This window comes from Embiotoca jacksoni, unplaced genomic scaffold, assembly GCF_022577435.1.
Source record: "Embiotoca jacksoni isolate LCO1_2020_lvr unplaced genomic scaffold, fEmbJac1.0.p SCAF_12, whole genome shotgun sequence".
Lineage (NCBI taxonomy): Eukaryota > Metazoa > Chordata > Actinopteri > Embiotocidae > Embiotoca > Embiotoca jacksoni.
In genome coordinates this window covers 10,110,526-10,131,011 of record NW_027185252.1, presented here as the reverse complement: position 1 = coordinate 10,131,011, position 20,486 = coordinate 10,110,526, and the positions used below count along the sequence as shown (strand labels likewise).

Sequence of the window (20,486 nt, the reverse complement as noted above, 5' to 3'; positions counted from 1 at the left end):
ACTTTTCAAGTTTCTTTTTCCTCCTCTTTTTTTTAATTTATAGTTCACAGCCCCTATCTAACATGAAGTATATGAGCAAGTCTGCAAAGTTGCCTCGTGTAGTCTGCGAGCGGCCGGCTCATTTGTCATCACATCCTGCTCTAATGGGGAAAAACATCCTCATCTCGAGTTGTTAATTAACCCTTGTTGCTAACAACCACAGTCTACATTACCACCAGCTCTCCAGCGGGCCGTTATCGCCGTGCTGCCTGCCTGGAGAGCCAGCAGTGGCCCAGCCATATTTCTGCAGGTGTCAGCGGAGGTGCTTCCTCTCCCTGCCGATATGCTTTTGAGAGTATTACTCAAACAGCACTGTTTTTTTTTTATTTATTTATTTATTTTTTTATCTTAAATTGAATTGTTGAGGGAGATGTTAAAGAGCCATACATCACCTGGACACTCAGAGCAGAAAGGGAGAATCTGCAGCGGTGTGGAGGCAGAGATGGGAACGTTCTCGGTGGCACTACAGATGGAATGAGTACTATGACGAAGGCTGCGTTCATAAATCTGCAGGCGGAGAAAATCAAGTTGTCAGCTTATAAACGCTATTTAACGTGCGTGTGTGTAAAGTTTTGCAGTGCTGTTGACGATGTGCATCTTATTCTAGCCCTAAGAAGGTGACCCTCGTCTTTCCTTTCTTCCTTTTTATTCTCTAATCCATGTTTCACTTCTTTCTTTTTCTCACTATGAGCATCAGAAACCTCACCTCTACCTCCACTTCACAAATCAAATTGGATCAATTCGACCTTGTTCACCTTTTATCTGCTTAACACTAAAAGGATACTTACACATCAAGAAGCCCTTTTATCCCCCCAAAAAACCTTTTCCAATTTAGAGTTGGTCACTGTCTCTGCTATAACAGCCCCTCGGGTCTGTTATATCAGGTCATATTGGTTTCCTCTGTGCTCACTTGGCCTCTGGCTAATGCCCTGCTCCATGTATGGATTTTCTGTCCTGTAATTCCTCAGCCTGTCTGCATGTGATGGGTTGTTCAGATCTAACCCTGCAGAACGCTGCTGATTGCAGTGGTATATCTTCATCTTTATGTCTGAGTAGAGCAGAAAGCTCGGCCAACGATGTTGGCCTTGCGATGGATTTGGAGAAATAGCAACAAGGGCGTGTGTTGCAGTTTGCAGATGTATGACTTACAGTTTTTATTTGATTCCCATTTACCTCAACAGACAGGGCAAATGTGCAAAGAGCGGTGTGTGTGTGTGTGTGTGTGTGCGAATTTGATTGACGGAAATTGTGCTGCTTTGTGTTTTTCTACGGAAATATTTTTGCATCGTTCTGCTTTTTAGAGCAAACTATCACAGTATGTTTGTTGAGCCCCTGATTATTGGGCAAGAAAAATTGTCAGAAATTTTTGCAGGGGCAAATGAGACAAAAAGATGGTTGTCTTCAGTTCGATGTTGCAAACGGTGTGTTTCGCCCTTCAGGTGAGGATGTTGTTGTGGCTGATTTTATTCCTGCCTGCCCTCTCCTCGGCTCAGCGATCAGAGCCCATGTTCTCAGCTGTAACCAAGACCGTCCTACCTCCGGACTACGAAAACAACCCCACCCAACTCAACTACGGCGTCGCAGTCACTGACGTGGATGGGGACGGAGACCTTGAGATTTTTGTAGCTGGGTAAGGAGTGTGTAGAAAAGCGTGTTGCAACTGTCTCTGTTCCATCATCATGAACACCTCTGAATCCCTCATGTTCCCGTGCTCCACTGACAGGGTTACAAGTGTAACTCTTCAGGCTAAAATCAAAATACACTGTCATTTTCCCCGAGTTAAAGATTGAAGACAAAGGCAAAAAAACTGAAAGACAATAGATGGTAACGGTTCCCTGAGGCTCACGAAAATGGATGTCATTGAATAGAGCGCCATTGATGGGAATGGTTTTACAGGCCTATATCCAGTGAAGCAGCAATACATTTTCAATGCTTAATAGAATATAGATTAACCAAAATGACCCTGCTTAATACATGTCATTAAGCCTAAACATCCTATTCAGCAGGTATCCTGGACAGAAGACCATCCCAAAACCCCATAGAGGGTGTCATTTCATTTTTCATTAGAATAATCTTCCTTTGGACTGCTTATATAGTTAATATTGCTCTGATGTTACTAAAGTTCAGTACTCAAGAGCAGCATTATAACAACTTCAAAAGCTTTATGTGTAACATTTTACAGATTTTTGGAATCTAAACATTTAGGCAAAACTAGATTTTGACTGCAGGATGTTGCTTTACCTTTCCCTGGTGCAATACAGGATGACTGATTCAATTTGTAGCCCCCCAAAAATAGTGAATTATTTGTTATTTCGGGATTATGCCAAATATAAAAACCTATCCTGGTAATAATTAAATAATAATAAAAAAATGCAGACTGGTCATTATAAAGACCCTCACAACCTCAGCTAACTTCTTATTGTATTGTATTATATTGTATTGTATTGGCCTCCATGAACACAAAATGTTTTCTTACATATTTAAATGTTCCAATTTTCTGTATTCTTGTCTCGCTGGTATCTGGCTCTCTCAGAAAGTGATATAATGTAATTATAATATAATTATGTGCATCAGGATTTAACTTCACCCACGCATTCATGTAGCAGATTAGCAGAGTGGAACATTTTCAGACAAGAAGTTAACTCCAACTCCAAATGTGCATTTAGGCATGAAAAACATCAAATCACTGAGCATAACATTCTGTCACATGACCCACTCATAAAATAGGGATTCAATTGCTGAAAGACTGACAGCACAATCTGCAGCCAAATTCTCCACCTTTCTGATTCACACCTCTGAATGGCTTCCTCTCTATAGCCACAACACCTGAGCTCAGGGCTTTATAAAATCTACATGAGACAGCATGGCAGACATAACATGATTTCTTAGAGAAGTGGAAATAATGAAAACTGGTGATGATAACATAAACTTATAGGGTTGTTAATTTATTAGTAAGATTCCCGCGTTTCTGTGTTCAGTAAAGTCAAGAATATTTGAATTGATGATGATTTGATTGTTACTTAATTAATCATAAATGATTTATAGGGAAATATGTAAAAGTATTCCACAGATCTAGCAGTGTGCTTGCATACTGTAACATTGTTGGACTCATGCTGGACAGTTTTAAAAAGTCAATTAAATTCTTTCTTTTCGTTTAAAAAAAAAAGGTAGAACGTATCCGACGAACTATTTTTTAAGCCGTGCATTCTCATTCTGTTTTAAAACCTCATGTCTACATCACCCATAACGTAAATCAACTTATTTATAGCCTCAAGTAGGCCTCGAGATAAGGAGCGTGTTCAAGTGGTGTGAAAGGGTCCCTCCTTTCTCATTTTTTTAAGGTTGCATCTGTAACTCCAAACTAATGACTTTTCTTAAGTGACATCACCAGTGGAAATTTATCTGACTTTAGGCTTTATACTGCTTTTTCACATATGAAGCAGTACTCCATAGACTTTGATGTGTACAATAGGTGGAGGTTCCACTTTAAGACTTAAAACTAAATTCACAGGTGCCTCAAACTTCATCAAGATTCTGTCATGAATAATTTGCAATCTACAAAATGAAGCAACAAACATACAAACATTGTTTTCAACATTTTTAGGCAGCACGATCAGCCACAACTCTTGAAATGAAGGAAAACAAAAAAAACAGACAGAATTCCTGCTAACAGTTATACGTAATAAACAGCTTCCTGTTTCTGCCTGTTGACAGCTACAATGGCCCAAATTTGGTGCTGAAGTACGACAAGCAGAGGAGACGGCTTGTAAACATCGCTGTTGACAACCGTAGTTCCCCGTTCTACGCCCTGAGAGACCGTCAAGGCAACGCCATCGGAGTGACAGCGTGCGACATCGATGGAGATGGACGGGAGGAGATTTATGTCCTTAACACCAATAATGCCTTCTCTGGTACAGTACAAGCTGATACACTTTTGTAAAAGCACACATGCCTAAGTGCACACTCGCACACACACTCACCATACCTCTTTTCTTGTACAGGAGAATCTGTATGCAAATATTGAACTTATCTCATCTCAGTCTTCATCAGATAACAGATAAGCTTTGTGCTGCTATTAATCAATCTGAGAGCTATAGAGCGCACAGTGCCAAAACCGCAGCACCTCACCTCTATCATTTTTATAAAAACTCCTGTATCACATTTCTCACTTTCATCCACAGCAACCCGCTCTTCTGTTTCCAATCACCCACGGTTCTTGTATTGCATAACACCTCTTTACTCCGCACAATCTTTCCCTCTCCTGAACTCTGTATCTCTCCGCATCAAGGTCGAGCAACATATTCTGACAAGCTGTTCAAGTTTCGCAATGGACGCTTTGAAGATCTGCTGAGCGATGATATTAATGAGCACAGGGATGTAGCCAACCCTATGGCTGGCCGCTCAGTGGCCTGTGTGGACAGAAAGGTACTCCAAAAACACACACACACAGAGTATATGTAGATCTGCACTGCGCGCGCGCGTGCGCGCGCACGCACACACACACACACACACACACACACACACACACACACACACACACACACACACACACACACACACACACACACACACACCAGAGTGTCTTCTGCGTACATGCACGGGTGCTTCTGTTTGTTTACCAGTGATAACTCATGCCCTGCCTACGCCGCCCTTCTCAGCATGTGCTATGACAGTTCATTTGGGGGAATGGTGCGCCATTTTCTCTCTTCTGTCCATCGCACCAGTGTAATTACAGAAGCCAGGGCTCGTTTGTTTTATAGAACATCGTACGAGGGGAGGAGTGATGACTGCACAGTACTGCTTTCTGCCCGTAGCATTTTCTCTCTTTCTCTCAGTCCCCTTTTTTTCCATTGTTTTCTATCCTTTTCCACCTTACTTATTCCCCTGTTTTCTCTCTGTGACTGACGCACTCACACTTCTTTCTTTGTCTCTTATCTTAAACACACGCATGCAGTTCTCACTTCCAATCAGGGACGGGATAAAGAAGGTTATAGTGGGAAGAGGACAGTAGAGATTACAATAGATTTTTTTAAAACCACAGTCCCATCCCAGTGAGCACTGATAGGTTGCACTGCTGCCAAACCGATTGGAAAGATATCTGCTTTTAATGGCATGATTCTTTTTAGAAGAAGCCAGAGCCCTGATGTGTATTCTTGCATGCTAGTTCCACTAGACCGACAGACAGAGAACACGTTTTCCTGTCACTGCACAAGTTTTATTAGAACATCTTTGGCACAATGGCAGAAGGTTGAGTGGCAAATGTGTTTGATCTGGTTTGTTCATAAAAAAAGTGTTATTTTTCAGAAAAAAGGATGGGTTTTTCATCCAACCATTTCGTCTCCCCCAAGTCTCCTTGAAAGTGACATCCCATCATTATTTTTCTACAAACTGATGAAGGTGACATATTGAGTCTCGCATTGAGCTGATGGATCGGTTTTACTTTGAACTGGCAGGGAGGAGAAAATAAGTGGATTTTAAAAGCTAGAATAATTGAAATATGTTCAAATAAATCACAGTTAAGTGCAATAAAAGCACAATATATGTTTCCTGACAACAAAAGAATGTAAATGCCGCATTAGAAAAGGTAGCTTATTCAGGCTTCTTAGTGATGGCTGTAAAGATTGATGTAAACTGTGTGCAGTCCTTGCACCAACATGCACTCTGCAGGCATGCATGTCACACCATTCACAATGCCAATCTAGGTGACAGAAATTAGCCTTGGGTGAAGGCTTATTGAAAAATCGTTGACTTTTAAGTTTGTTAAGTAACTGCCAGTGGCCTTCAGGTCTTTCGTTGTAGTTCAATTTAGATTTTTGCCAAGTTCTGAGTGTGTGTGGTGTGTGCGGTGTGTGAACCCCATTCTTCCCACAGCATGCCATAATGTGACACCTAATGACATTTACATCAGCCAGACTCATTTACCCTCCTTGTCTTGTAAAAATATACTAAGGTTAACACAAATGGCGCGTGTGTGTGTGCGTTTGCATATGTGCATGTGTTTGTATTGATTGAAATATGTTCGGCCTGGTGGGAAAGCTCATTGGATCGAGTGTGTAGTCTATTAGTGTGGTTCCGTCTTTGAGTTTGTGTCTGCAGGGACTCTGAATGATAATGGAGTGTGAAATTAATCTCCAAAGGGAGGCTGAGGAAGGAGTAGGGAGAGAGGCTGAGAAAAAGGGGGTAAAGGGTAAGAAATAGGGTAAAGGGAGATAAAAAAAAAAAAAAAAAAAAGGGGAAAGAAAAGGTTTGATTAGGGAAAGGTGTATAATATTCACAGAGAGCAAAAGAATAAAAGAAGATATTTCAAGGCTTAGTCTGGGGTTACAAATAACCTACTTAATCCTGTTTTAGTTTGATAAATACCTAAGTGATAAACCTTTCAGTTATTTATTTGGTTTTTCATCTGAAGTAACTATAACGCATGAATGGCACAGTGTGAAAGATGCTGCTGATTATCTCAATCTGCAGCTCCCTTTAGCCTTAAGTACCTTTATAGGTTTCGGCTCATTGTTTAGCTGTCCGGCTGCACATGTACCGTTTTCGTCATTCTTGTTCGCTTGTTTGCCACAGAAGGCAGCTGTTTTTTGTGAAAAATCTCTAAAACCTTTATTAACTGTTCAGCACAGAACAGCAGACAGACACCATAGAGACTACATGAAAACTAAAGTGGAACATTTAGCAGCTAAAGAGCCAGATATTTCTCAGAGTTTTTTGGGACCAAAATTGGGCTAAAAAACAACAACAAAAGTTGTTTTCACCGTGTGGGCACAAGCACATCTCCAAAGGAATGATACTTTTAATTCATAACTGTATTAACTTAAAAACTGGTGATAATGTGTTTTATTGTCATTTTCACAGCTTGTTTTTGATCTTCCCAAGTGGCCTGCCATTGCAGGTTTATATCAAAGAATATACTTGATATAAATATACAGATATACGTATTGAGTCCCAGTTTTGTCTCCGTTCGCTGCCTTGGCTCCCATGCAGAGGAGGCTAATTCAATTTTGTAGCTGGTACCGATGGCAATGAAAGAACTAAAAGAAAGAAACATTTCCAGGAACAATGCCTTTGTTCCAGTGATAAAAAGGACATCCACTAAAAACTTAAAACGTGTCTGAAAAGAGACAATGGTGTTGAATTGTTAAAAGGTGCCATAAAATATGCAAGATTTACACCCCATCTTGTAGTACCACTTTTTATTTAAAGAGGCGACAGTGAGTCATTGTAGCCTCCAGTCTGCCCTCACGCACGGCTAATTTTGCGTGTACCTGCCATGCCGTCAGTTAGTAGTTGGCTTTTTAAGCGACATTACACAAGACAGTGTGCTCCAATGTCATTATTGGCACGGCAGTGATGCGGTCAAGCACCACTGAAATGAGAAACAATGTAAGTTCAGCATCAAACGTTATTCCTTTACTCGCCAAGAGCTGTCGCCAGCGGTGAAAAGCAACACCAATGGTAACACTTGTTTTGCTACTGTGTTGTCAAGTGTTTCCGCCATCGTTTGCATTTACTGTTTCATTCATCATTAACAAGAAGTTGGAATACTCCTTCTTGCGCTCATGTTCAACTGAGGGCCGACTGGATGATGCTGCGGTGACTCCCCGTCGCCTCTTGAGGCGCAGAGTGGTATTAAAGACAAAGCGGGCTGGGTAGCATGCAAACTTCAGTACACATCTGTGCAAGACAATACTCAGATATTAGTTCATTTTTGAATGTTGTAAACAAAACAAAACAAAAAAATCTCCATATTGTACTTTTAAATAAGTTTTAAGTGCCACAAGCGTCACAAATAAAATGACCTCTGTGGTACCTGTGTAAAATACCACAAAACTCAATGGTGAATTTCTGGTGAATGTTGAAATTAGTACCAGCTAAAATCTAGCAACACGTGCCTTTTTTGTTATGCTATACAGTTAATCTAAATCAAGTAGATCAATAAATGTATTAACAAATGCAAACCATACTTGTTTTTGTACAGGGTACGGGCCGTTATGCTATCTACATAGCTAATTATGCCAGCGGCAACGTGGGTCCTCATGCTCTCATAGAAATGGACGAGGCGGCGAGTGACCTGTCCCAGGGAGTCGTTGCTCTCTCCAACGTGGCAGAGCAGGCTGGAGTCAACAAGTTCATTGGTAGGTACGAAGAACTGACTGCGTACGTGACATCCGCCTTAAGATCAGCCAGCACGACTTGGACCTTCAGTGTGATTTATACAGACATCTGCAGAAGAACATGTGCTTGTTGTACCCATGGAGTCTGAAATATAGGACTTTACTACACTGAGGGAGTGAGACCCGGGAGAGTAAGAGAGAGTTGGAGCAGCGCCAGGCAAGAAAAAAAAAATGAAAAAGGTAGAGGAAGAAAGAGAACACGTTGGCTCTTTTGGCCCTGTCAGCTGTTTACTCCAGTCAAAGTCACGGGGAAGCAAAGGGAAGGGCGACACACACATACATCAGACCAGCTCAACAGCCTGGAGATGGCATTGATCACAGCCTTACCTAGCCTCATACAACACTTTGTATTTTATGTGCAACAACCGCCATCAGAGTCCTTCTCATCAAAGTACTCCTTGTCAAAAAGGACAAAAAAGACTTTATATCCTGCGGCGGTTAAATGGTTTTAATGTTGACGGGGTCGTTCATGGTCCTATTTTACAAGCCTGTCTTTAATGGTATGGTAAGTGGTTGGTAAAATCTCTGATCAGCAGCTTGTCAGACAACTTTAGTCAAACCACTGGTAAAAACAACGTAACATGCTGTATAACCTCAAAGATCATTTCTCCCCACATTTTCTGTCTGGTCATGCTTTCAAATGAAGGCTAAAATGTCAGATACAGTCATCTTTAGAAAATCCATCTTTATCCTCTCTTCAAGGAATTTTCCTTGAGCCAGAAATACCTTGTGAGGATTATGCTGTAACAGGTGCAGTAAACACATTCATTTCAAATAACTGTAGCGTGCATTGCCTCTGCATAGGCTTTCATTTCTTAATGTTGTCTTTATGTAGCATACCCTTCCGAAAGAAGGTCTTGGCACTTGAATAGATGATTTTTTTTTTTTTTTAAGAGCTTGTACATCTTTGGGGGGTGCTAATATCCTAAAACAATTCACTTTCTTCCTTCCTTTTACAGTATTCTCATACATAAGTACTATACTTACAGTTTTAAATCTCAGTTTTGCACGAATGTAACTACAGCGAGTCTCTTTCAGAATAAAAGCATCAAAAACGAAGATGGAAAAGTACAAAATAAAACTACTTAACAACTGTTTAACAAGGCTATCCTTAGCTCGAGATAAGACATAAATTGGGTTATTTACATATTATTTCATTATTTTTTGTCCTTTAAGTGTGAAGAGTATATTTGTATTTTAATGCAAATTATAGTCTCAATGCTATATTTATTTTAAGCTGCCTTGCTGCCAGAAAAGTTCCTGTCATGGGGAAATGTTTAATTTTACCATCTGAATGATATTGAAATTCACTGCCACACCTTGGCACACCTCCGTGGCCTGGATCAAGTTAACTCAGTGACGTATAGAAGGGTAGGACATTAAATGCCAAAATGCACAATTTCACGATGATTTGTTTCTTCATAACAAAAACCATCATGAGTCAAAAAGAATTTGACTTTTACGATACTTTATTATAATCACTGAGAAGTCCTTGCCGCTGATGTTCTTCTAAGTTTTGAAAATGGGAGATGACTTTGTATTTGAGCGCAGAGGAATGAATCTTCATCATCTATAGATCTTTTTTTTACATGCAGGAAATCATCTGATCCACCAGGGGGACAGAGAGATCCGGCTCAGAATTACCGTGAATGATGTACGGTGGATGGCTTTGTCATCAAAGTGCCGTAAATCAGAGCAGAGGGACAGACAGTGAAGTTGTATATCTAATGGTTACATATCTCTGGAGAGACATTAGTGGTTTATGGCCATAGGGGGCGAGTGATATTTGTCTGGGCTGATGGAGCGGGCCAGTAAATCAGGAGCTAGCTCTGACTCACAGCACTGACTCTGCATACTGGAAGGGCAATCAAAGCCCTTTCAAGTCCATAATTAAACTCTGCTGGTCTGAGATGAAACAACTTAGCGAGATACTTTACTTTATAGAAGGTCATTGGAAAATCCTGCGGTGATATTGAGAGTGTGAAGAACAGTCATGACGATCTTTTCGTGAGGAGAAACTTACTGTTAGCTTTTGGTGAATGCAGAAGATTCTCAGCACGTGTTGCGTCGTTGTTTTGTGACGAGGTGTGTTTACCTGTATTTGTGTGTATGTAGCCATGACAGTCAGTGTCTGTGTCAGCAGAAAGACCTGCTCTGCTCAGAGTAAATGGCCCGGAAAGACAGTAGTGATCTTTTACCGTTCACTTCTGTTATGGAGCTGATCTCTCTCCCTCCGTTCTCTCTGTTGTTTCACCCATTCTGCTTGATTTTGTCTTTCTAAAACTGTTCTGCTCACCCTCTTCTTAGTCGCCTTTTCTCTTACCCCCCGAGCCTCGTCTCTCTGTTTCCGTCTGTGCAGGAGGGAGAGGCGTCGTAGTGGGGCCCATTGTCAGTCAAACGCTGCCTGATGTGTTTTGCGACAACGAGTACGGACCCAACTTCCTGTTCAGGAACAACGGAGATGGAACTTTTACTGATGTTGCTCAGCAGGCGGGTAAGAAAATCATGTACAATTTAACAGATCATTCCCTTATGGTTAAGTAAAATCCACACATGGTGCAAAAACAATACACAAGGTTGGCTTTATTGTATAATGGAGCATATTACCGTATCATTTTAGGTGTGGAAGACCCCATGCAGCATGGCAGAGGGGTGGCTCTGGCAGACTTCAACCGTGACGGCAAGACGGACATCGTCTACGGGAACTGGAATGGACCTCATCGCCTGTACATGCAGCTAAATAACCGCAAACAGAAATTCAAGGTGGGTCCAACACAACATGCGCACATACGCAAAAACGTCTTGTTCTTGTGTCAATATCAGCTGAGTATGCTTCAAACAAACATGGTAGTGTGATGCCTGAGAGGTGTATCGACCTGCTCCTAATGTTCACAAGGTGAAAAGGCTGCCGTCATGCAGACAGTCAAAACACAATGACATATGTGGGAAAACACTTTTAGTTGTACATACGACGTGGACAGCGTGTGGAGACAAGAACGAGAGACAGAAGTAGTTGTAAAAATTTAAACTTGATCAACTTTCACATCTCCACCCACTCTACTCCACACGCCAACTGCTGAAGAAAGGGGGCCTCATTGTCTGATTGTTGGTTTTGGATTACACTGCCATGAAGACGACTTCAGACATTATTGGACAATCTGACTTTGTTTGAGGCATCCTGAAGCTTTTGTTTATTAAAGGACTGATTGACCCAATTTTCAAGATACACATTTTTTTTTTCCGTACCTGTTGTAATGCCTGAGGTTGTTAATAAGTGAGCAGTTTAGGGTTGGACTCTTTTTTTTTTGGTAGAGAGTATCTCTAATGAAAACTGTTTACATGTATGTCTGTGGATAATCCAGAGTAACCAGCACTCTGATAATCTGCAATCTGTGTCTCATGATTCATGATCAAATTACCAGTTAAAGCTGCTGATGTAAGAAAGCTTGAGGGAGACTTTATTGGCCTCCTTCCTCTGCCCAAAATCAATGTCTAATGAACAAGCAGCACAAAAAGAACAAGCCTGACCTATTCTCACTGGGAATCACCGTGTGTTCAATCCTAACAGTTGCCTGGTGAATTAGCACTCCTCAGTTCTGGCCCGCTGTGGGTTTGAGTGATATTTAAAGGCGCATGGTTGGCGATTCACTCGATCAATGACTCTATAGACAACGCCCGCAAGACAGCCAGCAGTGTGCATCGGTTTGTGTTCCACATTTAAGAGCGGCCAAGTCAGAGACAGTCCCGGCTGCGTGTAAATCTGCAGAGGTTTCCTGCACGGTGATCTATCTGTCACCGGCTGCACCCGCATCTTTTACCAAAGAGATAAACGTCACAGGAGACATCTTTATAGAGGTCAAATAAGGGGTTAATGTGTGATGCTTAGCCCACAGACAACTCCATCAGTGTGACACACACACACACACACTCACACTCACACTCACACAATCACACAATCACACAGAAGACAAATTGAATTAGCCGGACAATGTTTTTTTTAACCAAGATTGTTAAATCACAAACTCACTACATATTTAAGACCCCTTTCGCCCACACAAACTGACACTCCTGCGAGCCGTGTTGACCTTTGGCATGCATAATGAAGCTGTTGTATCACTTCAGTAAACCTCCAATTAAATTGGGCTGAACCAGCAGCTTGCCTGGCTTGTGGAAAGTGCAGATTAGGCCTGTTTGTGTTTTAATTAAAATCCATAGCACAGGTTTTCCTTGCAATAGGTTTAACACACACACACACACACACACACACACACACACACACGTCTGACACATACACACATTATCTGTCACACATACACAGATACATACTGAATACATATTTATAGAGATAAAAAAAAAAAGTCTTCTTGGTTACCATTTACTCAAATCGAAGCTGGATTCCTTTTGTAATAAATTAATATAAAAGTTATTATTGATGTTTAGAATAATTACTTCATTTTAATAATAAGTGTTTTTTTTATTCCAACTTTTGCCATAGTAACAAGAATTTTAAAGTGCAAAAATATTTCAAAATTTTATTTACAGTCTAAAATTGTCCCTTCTTGCACTAAATCTTCTCGTGTTATTAATAGTGATTTTCCATTTTTTATACAGCCTACATTTTATGTACCAAATCAAATTGATTGTATTTTTTTTTTAAACTTAATCCAAAACTTTTGTCTCTGCTTCATGTTAGTTTTGATGAGAGTCTCTTTCTTTTTCATATGACACACCTATTCATGCTTCTCGTACGGTAATAAAGTAATTGTAAAGCTTTCCCTGCCTTCCTGCCTCATGGCCTCAGTTGGCCATCCCCTCTCCTTCACCTGAGAAGCAGAGGTCACTGTGGGCGGCCCCCACCTCTGCAGCTTTATGAGCCTTATAATTAAAACAGGGAGTAAATACTGGGGGGAGTGAAGGGCTGCTCTATAACTCTTTCCCGACTTATCACCGTGTCACTGAAGCGGGGAGATATCCGTTACTTTCTCATTCGAAAACTCCTGTGCTGCAGAGACTTTTTCTCAGGCAGGAGAGCTGCTTTCTATGTTTCTCATGCCAGAGGATGTAAAAAGAGTCTTTGTTCTTATCTTTTGGTTTTACATTACACTCTCAGCCACAGCAGTTGAACTCAAGGACTGGACACTGATTATTGATGGACATATTGTTTGTTGTGGAGATTGAACCTGTGACCTTCAGGCGATGGAAGAGGCTCTCGAGCCAGTGGCTCGGTGCGCACCACATGTTCACATGTTGGACGAAACACTTGTAGGATGTAATAACAGCAAGTTTTAGAAATGTTCGAGTGAATGAAATGCTCAGGAGAGTTTCTGAAGTCTTCTTAGACTTCATGCAGCAATCAAACTTCAGCAGTAAACCCTGACTAGACAGTGGACTTATACAAAAAACTAAACAAATAAACGTTGTGTATCAACCTCTACTTATGGAACACATATGCTTGTTTTGTTTTTTTTATGAATAATGTTATTTTATGTCCAAAATGCAGGATTCTATGAAATGCAGCAACGTAATTTCCCAACGCGGACAATAAAGTATATCTTATTGTATCGTACCTCGTCTGTCCCATTAAACACAAAGCTAATTCAATAGAATTTTTAAATTGGCTTTCACAAGCAAAGAGACGAACAAAAAGGTTCTGTGTTTGTAAAAGTGTTTTTTAAAAAATTTTTTTATCACTAAATACATCTAAACCGAAAAAAACACAAAACGTTTTATTAACAAACAATTCAATTAAGCATTCATTCAACATGAAAGAAGAAAAAAAAGCGTCCTCGTTCCACACACACACAGAGACATTTTTTAATTTGTTTATGTATGAGTGTGTTTCACTGATGTACCTCTTTCTGCAGGACATAGCATCCCAGAAGTTTTCCATGCCGTCCCCGGTTCGGACCGTCATCGCTGCAGACTTTGACAACGACAACGAGCTGGAGGTCTTCTTCAATAACATCGCCTACAGAGGCCCGTCATCCAACAGACTCTTTAGGTATTAACACAGAAATAAAACAAGACACACACATAGATTTTGTACAAGTATGGTAGTGAGTTGTAATGGCACTTTGATGATGAGTTTAATGGACTGCTCTTGTGTCTTGATTTAATATTCCAAAGCCGTTCTGGAAGCTGAGAAGAATTCAAAATTACCAGCCATGGATACTTATCTAGTCTGGCATCCCGCCTCTTCCTCCACACATGAATGAATCTTTCATTAAGACAGTTTTAGGTCTCTTTTTGGCTCATGGTTTGGCTTCCTCTCCAGATAATATTAATTAACTCAGCTCTCAACGTGTAATATATGATACATATCAATTTTTAAGGACTTAATAGCAGAATGAGCCCCATCCTGTCTGAATAAAAATCTGATCTGGCATGTTTGTCTGAACAGGATGCAGGTCTCCAGATGAATGTTGCCATGAGCTGCTGGGTCAATTCATGCTGCATATCAATAATCAGTTTAAGTATAGTATATTCCTGTGCACCAGGTCATTGGAGGAAAATTTATCTTTCTGGACACGTTGATGTTCTTGACAGGGGTCACTGCTCCGCAGTCCATGGCTCTGCCATTGTCTTCTATGAAGATGAATCAGCTAATTTAACTCTGCTCTCTGGCACTGAAAAAGCAAGTTCAAACTATTGTGCCCAAGCTAATTAATTCAACACAACGAATCAATATTTAGCTGAGCTGAGGGGTTTAACAGCTAGGATTAGCACATTAGTGCACTGTGATATCAAATTATTATGGAAAGCTGCATCGAGAAATGCTTTAAAGGTACACAGTAGCTTCTAAAGTACATGTTGTTGTTTTTTTCCAAACAAAAAGATAATTACAATCAGATACAAGCAAAAACATAACAATGATGAAGGAATTAGGAAGTAATATAATTATTTAATTTTAGAAAACATGTTGTTTTAAGGAAGTGTCCAAAAAAAACCCTAATAATCACAAGATGTGGACGATTGGAGACAAATAAATGTATCTTAAGGTGAAGATAAAGAAGAAAGTCTTGTGCACTTTATTTTGTTTTAGTTTTAAAGTGCATAAACTACATGAGTTATCTATGTTGTATATAGCATTTAGAATTTAAAAAAAAGACTACGATTTATGTATATTCTATATGTATATATACATTCTAAATGTATATATACATTTACTTATATAAAGTAATGGAAGTAATACTAAGTAAAAGTAGAAATACCATACTCCAAAAGTCTCTGTTCAAAATTCTACTCAAATGAAAGTGAGAAAGTATTGTCATTATTTAGACAGAATAGCCACTATTGGGTGTATAAACTGGATTATCATTCATTAATTAACATGTAAGCAACATTTTAATGTTGTTGCCGGTCGATTGGAGCAAATATTTCCTACTTTTTGCACAAGTGGCCCGTGTACGATAATAATTTACCATATTTCAGAAGCTGATCATATGTTTTGTGTGTACAGTATTATTATTATATTGCAGTAACTATCAATGCCAGATAAAGATATGTACATATAATGCAAAATTTCACTCTGAAATGTAGTAGAGTGGAAGAATAAAGTGGTACATGTTCCTCAAACTTGCACTTAACTGTAGTACTCGAGTAAATTAATTTAGGATGTTTCCAACATGGGTTGCATATTAATTGTGACTTATGATATTGCTTTGATAGGGTGAGCAGGAGAGAACATGGGGACCCCCAGATAGAAGAGTTGAATGTTGGGGATGCATCAGAGCCTGAAGGACGAGGAACCGGTGAGCACAGCAGGACAGACAGCTGTCTAACATCTGTATTAACGATGATAAGCAGCATGGGGACACATCTCACATCTGCTATTCCTGCATGAAACCATTAGATGGCATCAGAGCTCCGCTTAGGATCTGAGTTTCCTCATGCTTCTTCAAAGTAGAAACGTTCTGCATTGTTAGGTTTTATGACTGTTGAATTACGTTGATGTTTGAAGGCTGTTTAGCTGCATCACTACTGTGATGGATCTCTAGGAGCTGTTGCCACAGACTTCGATGGCGATGGGCGTCTGGAGCTGCTGGTGTCTCATGGTGAAAGTGCTGCACAGCCGCTCTCAGTTTATAAAGTCAACCAGGTGAGTGTCTCTGACACTTCTTTTAAATAACACTTGACACTCAGTAGGTGGTATCATTTCAACCCAGCCCTCCCTTTCTCTTATTCTGCCTGTGTCTCAGGGCACCACCAACTCCTGGCTGCGAGTGATTCCTCGGACCAAGTTTGGTGCTTTTGCCAGAGGAGCTAAAGTGGTGGTTTACACAAAAAAGAGCGGCCCACACACACGGATCATCGATGGTGGCTCAGGATACCTGTGTGAGATGGAGCCTGTTGCACACTTTGGCCTCGGTAAGACTGCAGTTAAAAGGAGCACACAGCTATGCAGGCATCCGACCTGTGACCTTTTGGCTGACCACAAGTGCTAGTCACTCGGGCTGCAACTAACAATTACTCAATTACAAATGAATCTATTAATTTCTTTGTCTTTGAAGAATCAGAAATTTGTTTCAGCTGACCTACAGATGAGTCATAGAAATAAAGTTTATTTTGATTAAAAAAAAAATGGAGTGGAGAGATAATAAGAGAGAGAATTGGGCAGGATAAGCATTGCAGAGAGTAGCAGTGAGAGGGAAAATGAAAACATGTGGAAAATATTGTTTTATACCTTCAGCCTGATTAGACACCCATGGGATTGAAACAAAGCGAGGAGAGAGCCGGTGGACAGGTGCTGCAGCTGGAAACCAGCCTGGATTCTGAGTAACTGGCTACCTGTCCTCCTCCTGGCCCCATAGGACAGTCAGCTGGTGGCCATCCAGGCCTGGTAGCCCACCCACTGCTGCTCCCTGCTCACTAAACCTGTTCTGTACCAGGACTGTCCAAGCCGATCAACTCTGTTGACCCTCATAATACACTCTCAACTCGCCACATCATTGTGGCTTTAGAAAAGTCCACAGTCTGGGGTAAAAAGCATCACCCCTGGTAGACATGTGAGATACACTTCCGACCACTAAATGAGAGGGTGTCATGTGGGTGCAGAACAGGCGAAATATTCTTTGGCTCTCAGGCAGAACACCTGCCGAGTGGGTCGCTGCTTGGCAAGGTAACTCAAGATCTGTTTACATTAGAAATGCCACTTTAATTAAGGGCTACAGCGGGCCTCTGGAGAGGGGCTTTCTCCATGCCTGATTAAAATAGTTAATGGAGAGAGGAGAGTGTGAGCCAAGGGGAAAAGAGGAGGATGAAAATTCATGCCAACATACAGTTGGTACTGTAATCGATGAACCTTTAGTGATGAGTGTGTTTTGTCCATCCTGAATGATCCTAACCTGAACAGGCAAGGACGTGGCCACCAACGTCGAGGTGTACTGGCCAGACGGCCGCTCAATTGCCCGACCGCTGGAGCCTTCAGAGATCAACTCAGTGCTGGAGATCCACTATCCGAGAGACGACGAGGAGGTCACTCCTACGGTGGAAATAGAGGTAGAGAAGTGTTTCATTGTTAGCTTCATAGTAACTTCTGATCATCCAAAAGACACGAGACACAACGCATAGCATCTGAAGATGTCTGGTTTAAACAGCCACAAGTGGTGCAGTTACACTGGTAGCGAGAAGAGGCTAACAGCACTACAGAGAACATGCAGATATTCACTGGGATAATATTATTTTCCAGTGATGAAAAGCTCAGAATAATTTCAAAGATGCTTCAAATGGATTACAAAATTTAAAAAAGAACACCCAGCATTAGGTGGCTTACAGTAAGTCTTTGTGCTGCCACAGCAGCTTCAGTGCTCCTTGCCATGAAACCGTACTTAAGGGACGATATCTCTTCCAAAAACAATCCCTTGATTTAGTGTTTTGATGATGGTTGTGGAAGGAGCTGTCTAAACACTGGTCCCAGAATTCCCACAAGTGTTGTGCTACAGCATGTGATTCTAATTGTTTCTAATACGAATCAGAACATTCAGTAACAGACTCTTGTTTCATACTGACTGTGTCTTACAGTGCGGTCATGGGTTTGCTCTGAATGAGAATGGCCGCTGCACAGGTAAGCTGGAACATTTTACCCACCTGTTGAATTCTCTGTGCTCGTCTTCTCGTTTAAAAATCCCTGAGTCAAGAGTCTTTGCCTTCCTCACCCCCCTCCCCCGCCCTCAGATAAAGATGAGTGCACCGAGTTCCCCTCTGTGTGCCCCTCCGACCGCCCCGTCTGCACCAACACCTACGGCAGCTATAAGTGCCGCGCCAAGAGGAGATGCAACCAGGGCTTTGAGCCCAACGATGATGGGTCGGCCTGCGTGGGTGAGTGGACCTGGCCGAGTCAGGGTAGACTTAGCTGGATCATTAACATCAGGAGAACAAAGGAAGCACTGCCAGAGAACGAGATGCATTGAGCTGCCTTAATTATGCTGGTTTTGAGTAAAGGCTCAGAGGTGCTAACATTCCTCTGACCGTGTTCCCTCTCTGTACCCTGCTGTCTTGCATGACTAACTCCCCCATGTGAACGAGCTGTCTTTTAGCCGTGAAGACGTACATATTATCTAACAACCCGCTGATCTGTTTCTCTGCAGCCCAGGTTGCTTACTTTGGGGGCACGCGGTCTTCTGGGGAGCACACGTGGCCGGGCCTTTCTTTCTGGCTGCTCTCTGTCTCGATGCTGCCACTCATCTCTACCCATCTCCACACTGGACTGCTGTAGCTGTTGTTGTTTTCTTCCCTTCCCAACTCTCTCCACGGCTGAACGGGGATGTACAGAAACTCTCAGAGCAAACTTTTCACACACACAAAAAAAAAGAAAGAAAATCTACTCCTTCTCCTCTTTGGATCTCTGCTATCTTTTTCCATCAGTTATCTACAGTCTTGCCCCCCCTCGTCACCGCTGTCATACGTTGCCTCTTGGCTCCCGGCCCCTTCTGGACTATAAAGAAACATACAGGGAGCATGTCTGCTGGGAGCTACGGGGTTCAGAACTAACTGTGTCACACCCGCAGAGCCCTCACGTCATCACCTGGCACTTATCTTAGTGGGACCTGAACTGAAGCCAAGTCAAAAAGTTGAGCTGCAGTGTATACACCACTGCACATACAGCAGACAGATCTACTGGCTCCACAGACCACATTCATTAGAAACATGCTGAGGGCCCATCTGTATCTCCACAATGTCGCAACGCTAGTCCTTGCAGTGTCACTGTCATTGTTATTATGGGCTTACTGGCAAGGTGAGGAACACTTTAGGTTTTGTGAGTGTGTGTGTGTGTGTGTGTGTGTGTGTGTGTGTGTGTGTGTGTGCGTGCGTGCGTGCGTGCGTGCGAGTTGGGTTCAAAGGGGCAGTCGGGGAGAGGAACATATGGCGGATCATCTGTCTTCGATGGTAGGTTACATTTTGTTACCTATGAATAATACAATACCACAGAAAATAAGAGGCAAGTGTCAAGAGCATAAAGACGTAAAGATAAAGGAGAAACACCTGAACTAAAACTCAGCAGTCCACTTAATGTGGGCCTGGTGACGTTTCACACCTTCATCACAGTAATGTCCTGAGAATGTAGTAAAAACTGCCACAAATAAACAATTAAAAATGTACAAATTACAGTTTGAAGCTGTACATTATACAAAACCTCAAAGGATGAGCTAATATTCCTCGTTTTCTTCACTGTCATCAAATTTCACGAAAAGACCAAAATCAATGATGCTTCTACTTACCAATTTCCTTTGTCTGTGGTATTCTTACTCAACCACTCTGTTCCCCATAGAACACATCAAATATATGTAGTTTCATTTTATGTATTAATTCTTTGATAAATGACTTCCTGAAACACTAAAACAGCTGCAATTTATATTTACTGGCACATGCATAAAACATAATAATGTTGGAAACAATTTTCAGCTGCAGATGCGGTGTGAAGCAGTGTCTGTACCCAGTGTACAGTTCCCATGTACACTGGATGCAACTGATGCATTTTTAAAAACTTCTGAACAACAATTGCACTGAGGAAAAAAATATTTGTAACAAGGATCAATTTATTGTTGATTTAGGTTTTTTTTTAAGAGGTTTGTAGACAGTAACAAAAAAATATAAAATATAGAAGAAAGAAAGATGATGTGGATCTCTGATTGCCCTTACAGAAGATGAATGAATGCATTTCACGTGTAAAAAAAACACCATGTGACCACATACACCTGTACGTGCACCATATATACCTGTACACACGTGACTGTGATGTGAAACATGTATTTTGCTCATGGGAAATGTGAT

General features: G+C 41.2%; 1 protein-coding gene across 1 annotated transcript in view; it reads left to right on the top strand.

The window, feature by feature from the left end:
• The window catches only part of crtac1b (cartilage acidic protein 1b), a 22,318-nt gene extending 1,832 nt beyond the window's left edge, over nucleotides 1–20,486 (top strand). The window contains exons 2-15 of the mRNA XM_069144697.1: nucleotides 1,479–1,669; nucleotides 3,754–3,950; nucleotides 4,328–4,464; nucleotides 8,021–8,177; nucleotides 10,576–10,710; nucleotides 10,837–10,979; nucleotides 14,081–14,217; nucleotides 15,885–15,967; nucleotides 16,214–16,314; nucleotides 16,415–16,583; nucleotides 17,569–17,714; nucleotides 18,237–18,279; nucleotides 18,390–18,533; nucleotides 18,803–20,486. Coding sequence (XP_069000798.1) covers nucleotides 1,485–1,669; nucleotides 3,754–3,950; nucleotides 4,328–4,464; nucleotides 8,021–8,177; nucleotides 10,576–10,710; nucleotides 10,837–10,979; nucleotides 14,081–14,217; nucleotides 15,885–15,967; nucleotides 16,214–16,314; nucleotides 16,415–16,583; nucleotides 17,569–17,714; nucleotides 18,237–18,279; nucleotides 18,390–18,533; nucleotides 18,803–18,930 — 1,905 coding nt within the window. The 5' untranslated portion in view covers nucleotides 1,479–1,484 and the 3' untranslated portion in view covers nucleotides 18,931–20,486. The remainder of the gene's footprint in view (nucleotides 1–1,478; nucleotides 1,670–3,753; nucleotides 3,951–4,327; nucleotides 4,465–8,020; nucleotides 8,178–10,575; nucleotides 10,711–10,836; nucleotides 10,980–14,080; nucleotides 14,218–15,884; nucleotides 15,968–16,213; nucleotides 16,315–16,414; nucleotides 16,584–17,568; nucleotides 17,715–18,236; nucleotides 18,280–18,389; nucleotides 18,534–18,802) is intronic.